Source organism: Leuresthes tenuis, unplaced genomic scaffold, assembly GCF_036924035.1.
Source record: "Leuresthes tenuis unplaced genomic scaffold, fLeuTen1.0.hap1 SCAF_6, whole genome shotgun sequence".
In the NCBI taxonomy this organism is placed as follows: Eukaryota; Metazoa; Chordata; class Actinopteri; order Atheriniformes; family Atherinopsidae; genus Leuresthes; species Leuresthes tenuis.
Window position 1 is genome coordinate 18,451,349 of NW_027325360.1, and position 14,641 is coordinate 18,465,989.

Genomic DNA, 14,641 nt, shown 5'->3' on the forward strand with positions numbered 1-14,641 from the left:
TCATAAATGTTGTCACTTTGAGAAAAAAGTGACTACTTTGGTTCCATTGGAATTTTCATGATTTTTTTATTTAGTGTATTTGACACCCATCTTCAAACGGCTGATATTACACTTGTTGTAGACTCAGTAAGGATCATGGAAGGGGAAATGCGGATGTTCTGCGTCTCTCCACACTCTCTTGCCGTCCTTCTGTAGAGCAGAAAAAAGACCAAATGGTTACACAAGCTCACTTGTTATAAAACCACAATTTGTAACGCATCGCCAACCAAAATATTTCTCTTAAACAAACGGGGTGACCGTATTGGAGGTCCATTGAAATGTGAGTGATGCTTCCGCTGTGCATTATTGTGTCTGAGTGCTGTGGCTTTTCATCATGAAAATCCAGCTCAACACACTGAGGAAGAGAAGGCTGTGGAAAGTTATGTGGCGTCACACAATTGCTGGCTCACCTCAACTGTTGGAGCAATGAAACGTGTGCTGCGGTTGAACGACTCGATCAGCTTCATGTCCTCTTGTGATAACACGAAGTCGAACACCTTCGCGTTCTGCTGGATCCTGGAGGGAGTCACGCTTTTGGGGATGCTCACTACACCCCTCTGAATGTGCCACCTGTGGTGCCATATGATGGGATTTTGTGTAATTCACATTTACAACAGAGCTGTGTGTGTGTGTGTGTGTGTGTATGTAAAGGATCCGATTTTTAGTTGGCTAAGTTGAAGTCTCCTCTGTTACCTGAGTATCACCTGTGCGGGTGACCTCTGGTATCTCTGGGCGATGGCACCCAGTCGTGGATCCTCCAGAAGACTAGGCTCATCGGGAGATGCCCAGGGTCTGTCTCCGCTGCCCAGAGGACTGTAAGCTGTGACACAAACTGCTACAGACCTGAGATAGAAGCGTGAGCGCCATCTTTATCAATAAAAATGTTACTTTGATGATTTTATTATAAGAGATGAGTGTTAAGCAGCCATTATACCAACCGACAGTGTGAAAGGAGATCTGTTTGAGACAAGTAAGGGTGACATTCCACCTGTGGGATGACAGATGAATATTAATTAGAGGTTTACTGATCTGATTCGTCGTTTACGTGTCCCGTTAGAAAGCTGTACCTGGTTCACCACGGGTTTGTGTCTGGCAAAGCTGATGACGTCATCAGTCTGTCTGGCATTGAAGTTGGACAGTCCTATAGCCTTGACAAGACCTTTATCTACAAGGCTCTCCATGGCTATCCAAGTCTCTCTGTAGTGTGTGTCAGAGTAACAAATGCTTCCATCATCTCGGCGAGGCATCAGCTCCTTCCCCCGCCTGAAACATCCGCATACTGTTTCAGTAACGTGATGCAATATTTTCTCCTTCACTCTGATTCTTAGTCGGATAACAATATTTTGTTACTGAAAGTATGGCCACTCACTGAAAGGCCATGGGCCAGTGCATTAGGTAAAGGTCCAGGTATGAGAGGCCGAGGTGGGCCAGACTAGTTCTGCACGCCTCTTCGACATCCTCTGGGTCATGCTTGGTGTTCCACAGCTTGGAGGTCACAAACACGTCCTCGCGGCGCAGAGTCTGAGGTGGAGAGACAGATAGAATAACAGCTGGTTGTTCCTGGAGACACTTTGGGAAAATCTGAATTATCAGATGAAAAAGCCCAATTCAGTGATGTTCACCCAAATCTTTTCTGGTTGGGAAAACATTGACCCCAACCGCAGCTTCACTCAGACTCTAACCTTTACCCTTGTGTTAATCTTAAACCCAACATCGACATATAAGATTAACTATTTCTTAGAAGTTGTTTTTCAGCTGAAAACGAATGGACTTGTTGTAATCAGTTGTTGGCAGATAAATTAAGCTACCAAGATTGATTTTAAGATAATTCCAGTATTTCTTTAGCTTTAACTTTAGCTTCTTAAGCTTCAAAGCTATGAAATAAACCAGTAAGTTGACCGATTGTGTGCTGTCTGCCTTTACTTTCTAATGTTAAAAATAATTGAATGGGTTTTGAGAGGAGACGGGAACAAACTGTCAAAATTGACTTATAAATTAAGTAGTTCCTCACCTTCCCTGGACCAACCCAGAGCGCCAGAGCCTCTCCAACCTCCTGTTCATTGCCATATGCTGCGGCACAGTCAATGTGTCTGTACCCACAGTCAAAAGCTGTCAGCACTGCCTGCTTCACCTGAAAATGCACAGATACATCATATGCTTCCTCAACATCTAAAACAAGGTCGAGGCTCAAACCTGTGGGAGTGATTATCGCTTTACCTGTCCTGGAGCACTCTTCCATGTGCCGAGCCCAATCATGGGCATCCTCTGCCCTGATGAGAGAGTCACAAAAGTGCTCATGTTTCGACTCGGAGGACCTGACAACGACAGAGAAGAGTCTGAGGTCTCCTCTTATAGACTCCTGTGGAAGTGGCCATCCAGTCATCATGACTGTCCTAATACTCTGTTACTGATTATCACTCAGCAGGATTCATTAACTCTGTTCTGCAGAAGGGGTTGTGCACGTACAGTATATTCACACATGAAAGAGCCTTTCTTAAAGCAGTAGCCATTATGCATACAGGCAGCAAACCAACTTTTGGTGACCCAGTTGTTGTGAGTTGTTTTTCACCCTCTGAGCAGAACTTTTCAGTGAGTAAGTTAAACCCTCTGTGAACCCAGCCATACAGCTAGAAATGGCTGATAGCGCTATATGCCATTAGTCACAGTGCAGTGTTGCTGGAGCAGATCTCAGGCACCCTACACATGGTTCCCTAATTTCGCTTATACTTACCATGTGGCACACACACTTTGTTCTTGAAGCACAGCAGCTGTTTCACATAATCGGTGTCTCATAACAGAGATCATCTGACCTGACTACCTCCTGACCAAGCTGCAGACCACAGAGTGTAAGTCCCTCATCCTCAAACACTGTCAACATTAAACAGAGAATGAAAAAGGTACATTTGTCAGTGAAAACTTCTGCTCATACCTGGGGTCGCTCTGATGGATGTTCCAGTGATCCGTTGAGGGTTGTGTGTCTTTTGGAAGTTTGGCAAGTTGAGGTCAAAGTCTGTTTCCATTTGTTTATCTGTAACACACACTAATGGAAGATCTCTAAACTTTACTGTACTCATAGTTAAACATAAACACCAGTGTCAACCATGAGGAATATGAATGATCTTCCATCTTTGTGCTTACTAAACAAAATAAACACAAACATGCATCACTAAACCAGTTTTAATTCTTATACTTGTTTTGATTTTGTTCATGATGTGGCGTCTCAGTGTATATGATCACGACAGTGCACAGTCTTGTGATCATATGTATACAGATGTGCCTTAATTCCAGGATACCTCAGCTGATGCTTCACTTAATTAGTAACAGTGACAACACAATGTTAAAGAAAAACAACCCAAAACTCTATTGCAAGGTCCCATCTTTAAAATTGTGTTAGAATAGAATTACTGTAAAGAATCAAAAACAAAATTTCCCCCTTTCTGTAAAAAGTAAATCATTAAAGATTTAAAAAAGGAAAAAGATCTGTATTAAATCTCTGACCTCTCCTCTTGTTAGATATTGGGATGATCTGATCTTATTAGGCTTTAGACAGTTATGGTTTTATCATTTTAGAACATCACATGTTTCTTATCTATCTTAAGATCAGTTGTAACTATAGCTTTTAGATAAATGTTCTGCAGTGAAAATACAAAATTCCCACGGAAATGTCCTGATAGAAACAAGGAAAGCAGTAGTGATTGTGTGCAATCAACGTTAGATGTTAGATTATGAGTAAAGTGGTGATCTACAAACTAAAGCATGAAAAAAAAGTCTAAATTATGTGGGTCTGTCACTTTTTCCAGACACCTATCTGTGTCGAGGTGCACATTCAGGGGGCTTAGATGTTGAACAATCAAGATGTACCTGGTTGCTGCTGATCGGAGAGCTGGTACTGTTATGACCGTGAATGTAATGATAGGAATTACCAGGTTTATTTCTATGTAATCCTCATATACTAATTAAAACCGACAGCTTTGTTGCTGATGCCCATGTGAAGCACACGAGTAGTTGATAGTTCTTATAGAACAAATGCAAATAACACAAACTTCACTTCACACAGTTGGCTTATTTATTCCATTTTGAAAAGTTAATAAATACTATATTGTAAAATGTAGATAAGCAGTGACAGTGAGTCATTCAGTAGCAGCAGCAGCAGCACATGTGCGCTCTGGTTGCAGCCACACTTCAGTGTCTTCTGAGGCCTTCAGAGGCAGGACGGACAGTGACACACACAGACGTCATTTAAGTCTTGCCCATCATCTCAGTTTTGTCAGTATTTCGTACAACAAAAAACTCAACCATGATGTATTCAAACATTTTTTCATATAATCTCTATATGTGACCTCCAAGAACTGTCTGCATAATCAGTGCTGATACATACATTTTAGAATTGCTGTACAGTAGGAAGAGCTGAGGTTTCAGAGTCCCCTGCAGCTGAGACAGAACAGCTGCTGCTGCTGCTGCTGCAATGTTACAGAACCCGTGTCCTAAACAGGGTTCTCTACGAGCTGTACAGATGTAAAGCTCAAAGGACAAGTGTTAAGAGAGACCAGAAGCAGTTATCAAACTCCAAAGATTCCATGAAACCCAAAAGCAGACACCAGTGTGGTTTATTTTTGGCACTGCTCACATTAGCACCGAGACATGGCCCTTAAATGCCAATAGAGTAAGCAAAATGTACACACAAAAAAAAAGCTAGGTCTGTCAGAGGAATCTTGACTATTGATTTGAAAGAATACAGCCATGCTGACATTCCTCTGGGGAATCCAACATGAAATTGTTTGGTACTTTACACAGATGCAATTACAAAAGTTCTCAATCTTGTATCAAATCTTATCGTAAAAAAACTCTCGCTTTTATACAGTATTACATTGGCTTTAAATTGCTCACCTATGGTTTTTCTGAAATTACCAGCTCCTAATGGTAATGTATAACACAACTGAGGGGCATTTACTGTTGTGCTCTCACCATGGCTGTTTGTATTTATTACAGCGTGACCTGTGTGTGCATTCACATATGTGGTATGTCACTGGGCTAAGGCACCTATATGTCCCTCAGAAAATGAACAAGGCTATTCAATGCAGAGCAGCCAGACAGCTCAGAAGGGAAAGCACCAAAATTACATACAGATGTCAGTATTGAAGCTTTCACTGCATTTACAGTATGTGATTGTCATTTCCAGATTTTCAAATGCAGCCTTGATACGCTTATATTTATTATAATCCCATTTAATGCTGGACTTAAAGTGAACTATGTTATTACACAAGTCAACTTATTTTAGGGGACAGATCATACTAAACAGCCTAGAGACTTCAAACAGAATGCTAAATTGGACTGAAAGCATGAGGAAAGCAGGCGCAAGGGATGTTATGTTAAAGCCAGGGTTTGCACTCAACACACTGAAGCTGCTGCGACACTCATGGTAAAATGAAAGAATCCTATTTCGAAACATTTGCAAAAGAAAATTCTGGAAGAAAAAAAAAAGTGTCCTTTAAAAAAATGCTTCATGTTTTATCCTATCACAAAAAGACCAAAACCAGAGACTTGGACAGCCTATAAAACCACTGACAAATCCATAAAAAACAGTTAAGAAAAGAAGTTCCAGTAAAAGCCACAGTTGTGCTGAGCCCATCGTCAGCAGTGCTCCACTCATCAGGTGCTTGTGTGTGTGCTTGGACCAAAAGACAAACGTGAATAAATAAAATCCTGATAGATTTTCTGGATTTTGTCCGGAGTGTGTGGTGGTGGGAAGATTTAATGTGCATCTTCCTACGACGGAGGGAGGTGTTGTCTGATAATCTCTCTGGACTGAGGGGGGATCCTGTCGGGAAAACGGACAGAAAACTCCACAATGAGGTCACCGCGCTGCGAGGGGTTCTTTGGGAAAGGCAGACCCTCCCCTCTGAGTCGCTTCACCGTCCCTGGCTTGATGATATCATGACAGGGGAGCGAGATGACACGGTTTTCCAGCGTGGGAATACTCACAGTGCACCCACACAACGCCTGCAGAGGAGAGGACACATAAAGGGTTAATATCTTTAGAGGGAACGAAATGCCAAAGCCATGAATATCTCAGTGACTTAATTTTTCCATTAAGTAAAGCTGGACTTTATCTTCCCCCCCAGTATGTCATCATAGAACAATCTTTATGCTTTTCTGTTTTATTTTGGTTTAATATGTGTGAGGAAAAGAAAAAGTGTGTATTCTCGGACAAACTATTTAGCACCAACTACAGCACTGTAGGATCTGGAGAGCAGCCTCTGGAACAGGAACATTAGGGAAACATGACTTGGCAGTGGAAAAGTTTTCAGCTCTTTCTGTGTGCGTGTGTTTGCGTGTGAATGTGTAAGTGTGTCAGCATTGCACAGGGGACTAATTTTAGCAAGGGTCTCATATCTGAGGCTAATGAAGGGAGGCAGGAATCGGCTGAGCTCGTAAATAGTTGGAGGACTTGTCAGATCCACACACACACAGCCTCACCTCCCTACCACAATGCCCTATGAATCCAGTCAGAGTATGGAGAGCACCAAACTACAAGCTGTGGTTATCACGATGTCACGGGTCTCCCAGGGAGAATCAGGCTCCACATTTACAGTGAATAGAAACAACTATTTTTCAGGAAACTTTTTCAACTTTTCTCATTCTATTCCTAGTAGCAACTATTACAAACTAAATCTCTACACGTAATAAAGTCAGTGAGTAGTTACTGTCGAGAGAGACACATGGAAAAATGTTGTGTAAGACCATATGGTCACGGAGCGATAAAGGCTTAGGTCAAGAGAATGGGCAAGAAAAAGAATCCAAACTAGTAACTTGGAAACTCATTAAATAACCAAATGATAAATAAGAAGGTATATAAATGGAAATTATAGGAAGAAGGGTGCTTTAAAGAAAAACAGTGGGTTCGGGATACCCATTATTGTAATTTCTGGGTGATGACCTTTTCCATATTTCCCTCTTGCTTTCCTTTTTCCCGTTATTTCTTTGCTGATAATGGGCATCTGTGTCCTGCACTGCTTTTCAGTATTCAGGATTACTGTTCACAACATTTTTTGCTATTTGAGACCTTGACAGAAAGTGCTTTGAGCTAAATGCAAAAAACATAAACTTCTCCACAGCATTTCTGGACAATCTATTGACCAAAGTGGTGAACCGATCAAATGACAGACAAGTCAGCAGATAATGAAAATGTGGGTTGGATACCAAGACTGTAATGATTTCAAAAGAGGCTGGTTAATGTGTATCATATCAAGGGTGGCCTGCTATGTGCTTAGCAATGTCTGGGATCAAATTCCTGAAGCTAAATTATACTTACGGCAACCTCTAAGGCCTCACCCATGTCACTATTTGGCAAGTGTTCTGTTAAGACTATTGGTGGATTCTCTTGTCTCGTCTGGTGGACTTGTCAAACAAACAGGTGTAAATGTGGATCATTGAACTTCAGCTGCCTCAGAGGACAGACAGACTTTTCTGGCCATGACATCAGTCTCGTTCTACCCACTACATACATGATGGTGTGACTTAGCCCACAACTGTGCTCGGGACTAGTGGTTCATCCTCTTGTTATGAACAGTTCCATTGACTAACTCAAGTCTTACACACTGAGACAGGTTGCCATGACGCTGGACACACACTGCCAGCTGATCGGTGAGCCCACTGATTGCATAAGCTTCAGCTCAGACAACAACACCATAGAGACCGACACAAACAAACAAGCACTTTTTGCGACACTTGTAAGATCCTTCTCTAGATCTGCATTCTTTTCCGAAGACCACGTCCTAAGGGTAACTGTCACTGTTGCTTTCTTAAAAGTAGAACTTTTGATTTTGTTTTTCCCAGCTAAAAGTGTCCTCAAAATTCAGCTTGTCTAAAAAGCTGGCTGTTAATGCTAAGTGAGGTGGCAGGTTTAAAACACAACAGCAGCTAAAAATGCTTGTGCTGTCTCTTTTCCACAGATTCAACATCATTAGCACATACTTGTCTTTGGATGTGGGTTTGCTGCTGAACAGAGAAAAATGCTGATGATGATAAGAGCACACCGCAGCGACATCATTAATGCCATATAGAGCCTTCCCGCAGATCCTGATCCAGTCTGGTTTGAGAGAGCTATGTGTGCCAAATCTGAGCTACAATATCTTTACCCTTCTAAACGCTGAGGACACTGTGAGCTGAAAGAAGCCGTCCAGGAGTTTCACAACATGGCCAAATGCTTTTGGCTGCACTAACTGCACACTGGGGCATGCTTCAGGCAGAAAACAAACTTGAGCAACCAAATAGCTGGGGAAGCATCAAAAGTCAAAATATTTCCAACTCCAAAATATCAGTGTGTTTGAGCTGCGCTTGCATCATTTTAAGTCATTGGAAAGATTGATCCTCTTGGGGAGGTAATCTGTTGGTGAAATGCATGCATTCTCTCCAGTATGTGATAGGTTGTTTAGTGTGCAATGCTGCAGCATTTAGTGTCACGTCTTCAGAGAAAGCAGAGCAGAAAGGAGCCGTGCAATAAGAGCTTGTATTTGCTTTGGAAACTGAATCATCTGACCCACTTCCCTAATATTCCCCAGATACCACCTCCACTCCAGCCACATATCCCCCTCTCTCCCCCATCTCGTCTTCAGCTGCATCAGACCTAAGTCTCTTATCTGGCTGTGGTAAGAGTTGAGGGTTTTAGTTGTGGAACTTCTGCAGTGCAAACCTAATCCCTGTGCAGGTTTGATTAAGTGAAATGTTCTGCTTAATGTGACTCAGCACGCTCTAAAGTGCTCTTTTCTCCACTGTGTTGCTGTGTGAATGCAACTGTGTTTTCCGATGCATTACCACTAGGGTGATTTGCCAGAGTCAGGGTAGCTTTTCCATAAAAACTCTTCAAAATTGGTTTGAAGAAAGTATAAGCCAATTTTGAACCGTTCAAACATCTCCACCAACAACTGACTGTCTGAGAACACCTGCTGTTAGGTCAACCTGTGGCTTGCTGGCTGGTGAGTGGCAATGCTACTGGAAACATTAAAGCTGTGCTGCACCCGTTGACCTCGTACTGTTGGAACAGCTAATTAAATGTCCTGACAATCACAATAATAGCCGCCTGGATTGTCACCACTGTTACAATACAATCCATCTTTAACTGAGAGTGATTTTGCTTGCACGTTTATGGCTGTGTAGAGCTGGATGTTGTGTGCTGGTTTGAGTGTTTATGTATATGATTTCATAGTGCAGCACAGAACACGTTTGGATGATGGTTGTGCTCCTGTCACACAAGGACACCACATTCCTGCTGCCTCTCTCACACCACAGTGGCAGAGACGCTGTGCTTCCACTGATCCTGCCTGACAGCAGCAACCACATGAATAAGCACCCTTAACCACCCATCAGTACATGATCACACCCTTAAACTACAGGCATACCTCTCTACCTGAGCAACTGGACTGAATGCATTTACTTTTTCTGCTGTGCCAACTCCGCTGGGAATCTAACTCCCAACCCTAGAAGCAACAGTTACTAATCTACAAGCACAGCTAGAAAAAAGAATGAATAGAAAGTGAATAGAGAATCAGAAGATAGAGTTTAGATTAAAAGAGACAGGCGCACCTCTTTTAGACTGATCTTGCAGTTAAAAATGATATTGGAACCGTCTCTCTTGAAGTGGGCATGCCCTTTGTCTTTAAGCACAAAGGCTATGTCGGCAGGAATGTTCTCAGGGGTCTCGTCTCCCTCTTTTGGGAAAGTAATCTTGGTGCCCTCTTTCCAGCCCTTCTTGATGACGATGTTGAGGATCTTGTCCTCCGTCCTCATGCTCCGGCCATCTGGGTTCAGCCTCCGGCGGGTGATTTTCATGCGCTTGGTGCAGCCGTGGAAGATCTCTTCCAGCGTGACCTTGAGCTCATGAACCACAGGGGGGTCCTGGTGCTTTCGACTGGTCCCCAAGCGTTCTGACGGGCCTCCCCTCCTCCTGCGACCCTCCCCTGGGAAGCCATTGTTCATCCCTCCCGGAAAGCCAAACTGTCTCCCGAAATGAGCAAAGGGGTCATCCTCATCCATTTCCACGTCCTGCTCTGGGTCATTGCTGTGGTCGTTGTGGAAGGAGAAACCGTTGGAGCGGCTGTGGCTGCGGTTGGAGCCAAAAAACATGTCGAAGGGGTTGGAGCCGCCAAAGAAGGAGGCAAAGGTGGCATGGGGGTCTCCGTGGAAAGTGTAATGGTATGTTGAGCTGCCAGGAGCACCTGAAGAGCTGCTGCCTCCTGTCTTCAAACCTGCAAGAGAAAAGAGGGATGAGAACATGTGACCGCACATGCCTACAGTCAAACACCCACCATTTGAAGACACACATTAACACAAACTCATACACCAGACGCAGGACCCTGTTCAGAAAACACAGTGTGGGTAACAGCAGAGAGAAGAGTGAAACCCATGTGGGCGGGAAAAATCCCACAGCATCACTGATCTTCCAACAGTGCTGGTGGTGGAGAAACTCATGAAATACCAGGTCACTCCATCCAACAAACTCACACTAAAACACAAGCACACACTCCTTTTCAACAGACACACATGCACAAAACACCCACAAATGCAAAATACAGCAGTCCCTGCTATTCATATCTCAACCACGTAATGATCTTTAGCCATCTGTCTGTCAACTAACACACACGGCACAAGTGGCTGAGGTAGACTGAGATATTAGAGTTGGTAAGTGTGGTTGCCACAAAAGAAAATGATTAACAAACCCACACAGTCCTGCTCATAAACACAAAAAAATATTGAAGAGGCAGGATTATTACTTTAGTGGCTGAAACCCACCAGGGTTATCCTCTGTGATATTAGATCTGTTCCTGAGTTTTCTCAGCAGCAGCCTATTCCATTATAACACCTGTTTAACAAGACTTCAATGACAGAGAACAGACGGCTGCTCTGCCTGCTCTCTGAAAACCTTTTACTAAACGATCAGACAGTCAGACATGGTGAAACTCAGATAGGAACACCCGCCCCCCTCACCTTCTTCTCCCAGCTGATCGTAGACGACTCTCTTCTTGGGGTCACTGAGTACCTCATAGGCCTCTGCAATCTCTTTGAACTTCTCCTCTGCGTTGGCATCCTTGTTCTTGTCGGGATGGAAGCGAAGCGCCATTCGCCGATACGCCTTCTTGATCTCATCCTCGTTGGAGCCCTTGGGGATTCCCAAGATCTTGTAGTAGTCCTTTCCCATACCTGCACTATTAGGACTCGGATCCCCCTCTTCAGCTCAGGCTGTGGTGTGTCACTGGTGAGATACAAGTAAGACTCCTATAATACTCCCCTGAGACAGACGCTGCCCAGACGAAGAGCCTATATATATGACCTGGCAAAGGTGCAGTGTAAAACCAAGAGCTCTCCTTCGGGGTTTTACTGTGAAGTCTATTTAGTCTTAGGAACACAGAGTGCTGGTTTTACTAACTGTTGCTATGGGGATCTGGTTGCAGTGCTGAGGTAGCCTGAGACAAGAGTAGAGGAATTCCCTACATCTGCTTTTTCCTTTTCAACTAGAGCTGTTATCTCCAACACATTTACCTTTAAATGTTTTTAGGCTTTGTAAATAAAACCATTTGACTGATTGGAAATCATGCTGATGATCTACCTCCACCTCTGCTGAGCTTAACCAGCAGGGCACAGACAGACCCTTTCACTGTGGCTCTCCAGTACTTATGAGCAGTACATAATAATCTCCAGTTTTGATCATGAGAGCACAGTGAGGAGGAAATCTATGCCTGGTACCATCTATGCCTCTGTAACACGCTACTTATATGCTGTCAGTACAAAGAGATACAGTTCTCTGTACAGCCAAAAATAAACCCTTCAGCCTGCAAATTTCATTTGTGTGTCATTTACACCAACCAACTGGTTTTCCCGACGGATATATTCCATACACAGAAGCCCACACAATGAAAATCAAATGAAGTGGCAGAAAAAATAGCTTGAAAAGGAATTGAAAGAAGGAGAGAGTTGAAGAAAAATCCTACCAGAATGCTTAATAATCAAGGACGATTCAGATCAACATGGTCCGCTTTTCTGTCTTTCCTCCTGCCTTTTCTGTTTCTTCTTTCCCCTCAGCCCCGCTGTATGCCTGCCTCCCCGGCTCTGCTGGGTCCTTATAAATTGACGTCAGGACGCCGGGAGGATCACAGGCTCTGAAATAACCGCTGATCAAACCCTGAAGTCCGTCTGACGTTTCACTGGAAAACCTCGGACACATACAGCCTGCCACAGTCCTATATCCATATCTATACCACTACAACTGTTATGATGTGAGAGCAAAATTAGACTGTCATCAACGAGATAAGGAGGGGAAAAAATAATCCTATGACCTCAGCTGATGCGAGCATGTGAATGCCATTATTCTCAAGTGATGGGTTGGAAACATATTCTCAATCAATAATCGATCTCTCCTGGCGTGGTCTCCGTACTTTAAGATGTACAGCAACTTTAAACAGAATTCCTTACCGAGCCTGCTGCTCCTGGACCTGTGCCTGAAAATCGCTGCTTAGACTGGAGAGCAGACCCAGCCCCCTCAGCCAGCCAGCAGCCAGCAGGGCTCTTTGTTCGAGATCTGCTCAAAAACACACATCCAGGATCAAGTGTAACTAAACATTCTGCTATAGTCGCATTGTTTTAACCCTCTATACCCATAGGATCGTTCAGGGCACAGGCGGGTCAGCGGACTGTGGATGTCCACTGCTCAGGGGCGCAGAGAGTGTAGCGTCTCTAATTACCTGATTTACGAAATAAGATGTGCGCGTTCATGCTCGTGATCATATAGTCGTGCCTGAATTGAGTCTGAATAAACCCTGCTGAGTCATATGGTGACTCCACACACTCCAGTTTCTATCTTTGTAAAGACACAGCATGCCATGGAATCACATTTTATAAATCCAGCACCAAACCACCAAATCAACCCAACTTAAAACACTCGAACATATCCCCTCCGCACCCCCCTCTTGTGCCATTAACACTGACCTTGGTTCAAATCCTTGAGTTTAAAACTGGACCTCACCTCAGCTAAGTTGCCAACAATAATCAGGAATGCATTATGTGACCCCATCACGAACCCCCACCCCCCCAATAAAACTCTAAGTTTAGGTTGTTCTACCAAAACAACCCCCCCCCAAATTTTGACTCAACGCTGCCAGAGGGACCTCAAACAAAAAAGCTGACCCATGGCTTCCCTCTTAAATACAAATCACTTTAGGAATATTTAATAAATACTGTATATGGTTCACAACTCTGAACTAAGAAATGTCTTAAAGCTACATCAGATTGTAACATGCAGAAAGTAAGGATTTACCTTAAGCCTTGGATGTGTCCTTAAGTAGCACACATTCTCAAACAATTATTCAGCTAATATCAGTGATGGAAAGAAAAGGTTTATTTATAGATTAAATCTGTTATAAACGAATCTGCCCTTGACTTTGTTTTTCAACTATTGCAGCTGAAATAACAGTAGAATGATCAGCATGCCAAAATAGCAATGATTGGTTGATCTCATTGTACCAGTATTATATTCTTATGAGGACACAAAACATTACAAAAGTGTAAAGGGAGACATTTTACTATTTGATAAAAATATGTGCTCATCTTGAGATGGATGACATGTCTCAAAATGTCGGGACAATGTCATGTTTACCACTGTGTAGCATCCCCTGTTCTTTTAACACAGTGGTAATGTCATCTGGGAACTGAGGAGACCAGTTGCTGGACCCTTGGGAGAGGAACGCTGTCTTCTTGCTGTTTAACAGTCCTGGATCTTCTTTGTTGTATTTTACATTTCATGGTGTGCCAAATGTTTTCAGTTGGTGAGATATCTGGACTGCACACATGCCAGTCCAGCACCCAGACTCTTCTACAATGAAGATATGCTGTTGTCATAGATGCAGGATGTAGGCAGCATGTTTTTGACCTGTTGCCATTTAACATATGCTGTTTCAGCAGTTTTTTTTCTTTTAGTGCCACTTTTCCAGCCTTTTGTTGCCCATGTCCCAACCTTTTTGAGACGTGTTACTACCATCACATAAAACAGAGTTTTACATTGATTCACAGGTAATATTCATCCAGTCATGAATACATGATCATGTGAACATCATGGCAGACATTCCTCTGGATCAAGTACAATTATGTTCACCACTTTAAGTGAATTTCTCTAATAACACTTACATGATTTCTCTTTATTTACAATTCAAATGGAAGATGTTTGCTCATAACAGAATATCTTTATTGTGTGGCGTTAATACTTCTGCTTAAGTAAACAATGCGAGTACTTCCTCCACCGCTAGTTAAAATAGCCCAAACCAGCTGACACATACAAACGGACCTATCGACCTCCCGAATGTCTGAGTTCTCTGACTGCTGTCAATACAGCCTCGCACTGCCACTAATTTTAGATAAATATGAGACGTCAGTCTAACACTATCAACACCCCCCCAAACATCTCTTTGTTGTTTGTCTGAATCATTTGTTACACAAACCAGAAATTAATCAACACACAAGCTTCCAGGACAAAATGTACCCTCAAAGAAGAGTTTCCTTTTTATTTGTTCACTGCAGAGAGGTTTGGTTCTTGGGAAAGCCATATAAAAGTCTATCC

At 43.0% G+C, this 14,641-nt stretch overlaps 2 protein-coding genes across 4 annotated transcripts; both read right to left on the reverse strand.

The window, feature by feature from the left end:
* Window positions 1-74: 74 nt before the first annotated feature.
* On the reverse strand, window positions 75-3,095 carry akr1a1a (aldo-keto reductase family 1, member A1a (aldehyde reductase)). 2 transcript variants are annotated; one of them, XM_072388030.1, is made up of 9 exons: window positions 2,969-3,095; window positions 2,257-2,354; window positions 2,051-2,170; window positions 1,409-1,560; window positions 1,107-1,302; window positions 978-1,027; window positions 733-882; window positions 450-609; window positions 75-189 (listed from the first exon to the last, which is right to left on the reverse strand). In XM_072388030.1, the coding sequence occupies exons 1-9, from the start codon at window positions 3,057-3,059 to the stop codon at window positions 124-126; spliced, it is 1,083 nt and encodes a 360-aa protein (XP_072244131.1). In that variant the 5' UTR covers window positions 3,060-3,095; the 3' UTR covers window positions 75-123. The 2 variants fall into 2 exon arrangements, with proteins under 2 accessions (XP_072244131.1, XP_072244132.1); XM_072388031.1 differs by having other exon boundaries at window positions 76-189; window positions 2,257-2,398; window positions 2,969-3,038.
* A 997-nt stretch (window positions 3,096-4,092) lies between these two features.
* dnajb5 (DnaJ heat shock protein family (Hsp40) member B5) lies at window positions 4,093-12,633 on the reverse strand. 2 transcript variants are annotated; one of them, XM_072388033.1, is made up of 4 exons: window positions 12,505-12,633; window positions 11,023-11,287; window positions 9,622-10,283; window positions 4,093-6,039 (listed from the first exon to the last, which is right to left on the reverse strand). In XM_072388033.1, the coding sequence occupies exons 2-4, from the start codon at window positions 11,231-11,233 to the stop codon at window positions 5,806-5,808; spliced, it is 1,107 nt and encodes a 368-aa protein (XP_072244134.1). In that variant the 5' UTR covers window positions 11,234-11,287; window positions 12,505-12,633; the 3' UTR covers window positions 4,093-5,805. The 2 variants fall into 2 exon arrangements, with proteins under 2 accessions (XP_072244134.1, XP_072244133.1); XM_072388032.1 differs by lacking the exon at window positions 12,505-12,633 and adding an exon at window positions 12,024-12,496.
* Window positions 12,634-14,641: the final 2,008 nt, after the last annotated feature.

What these genes read in the sequence shown, in the direction of transcription:
- akr1a1a (XM_072388030.1), bottom strand. Translation starts at nt 3,059, where the DNA reads ATGGAAACAGACTTTGACCTCAACTTGCCAAACTTCCAAAAGACACAC. An exon ending in ATCCATCAGAGCGACCCCAG is followed by an intron (nt 2,355 to 2,968) that starts GTATGAGCAGAA and finishes TGTCGTTGTCAG; the next exon opens with GTCCTCCGAGTCGAAACATG. An exon ending in ACAAACCCGTGGTGAACCAG is followed by an intron (nt 1,028 to 1,106) that starts GTACAGCTTTCT and finishes GTCATCCCACAG; the next exon opens with GTGGAATGTCACCCTTACTT.
- dnajb5 (XM_072388033.1), bottom strand. Translation starts at nt 11,233, where the DNA reads ATGGGAAAGGACTACTACAAGATCTTGGGAATCCCCAAGGGCTCCAAC. An exon ending in CGATCAGCTGGGAGAAGAAG is followed by an intron (nt 10,284 to 11,022) that starts GTGAGGGGGGCG and finishes TTTCTCTTGCAG; the next exon opens with GTTTGAAGACAGGAGGCAGC. An exon ending in GCAAGATCAGTCTAAAAGAG is followed by an intron (nt 6,040 to 9,621) that starts GTGCGCCTGTCT and finishes TCTCCTCTGCAG; the next exon opens with GCGTTGTGTGGGTGCACTGT.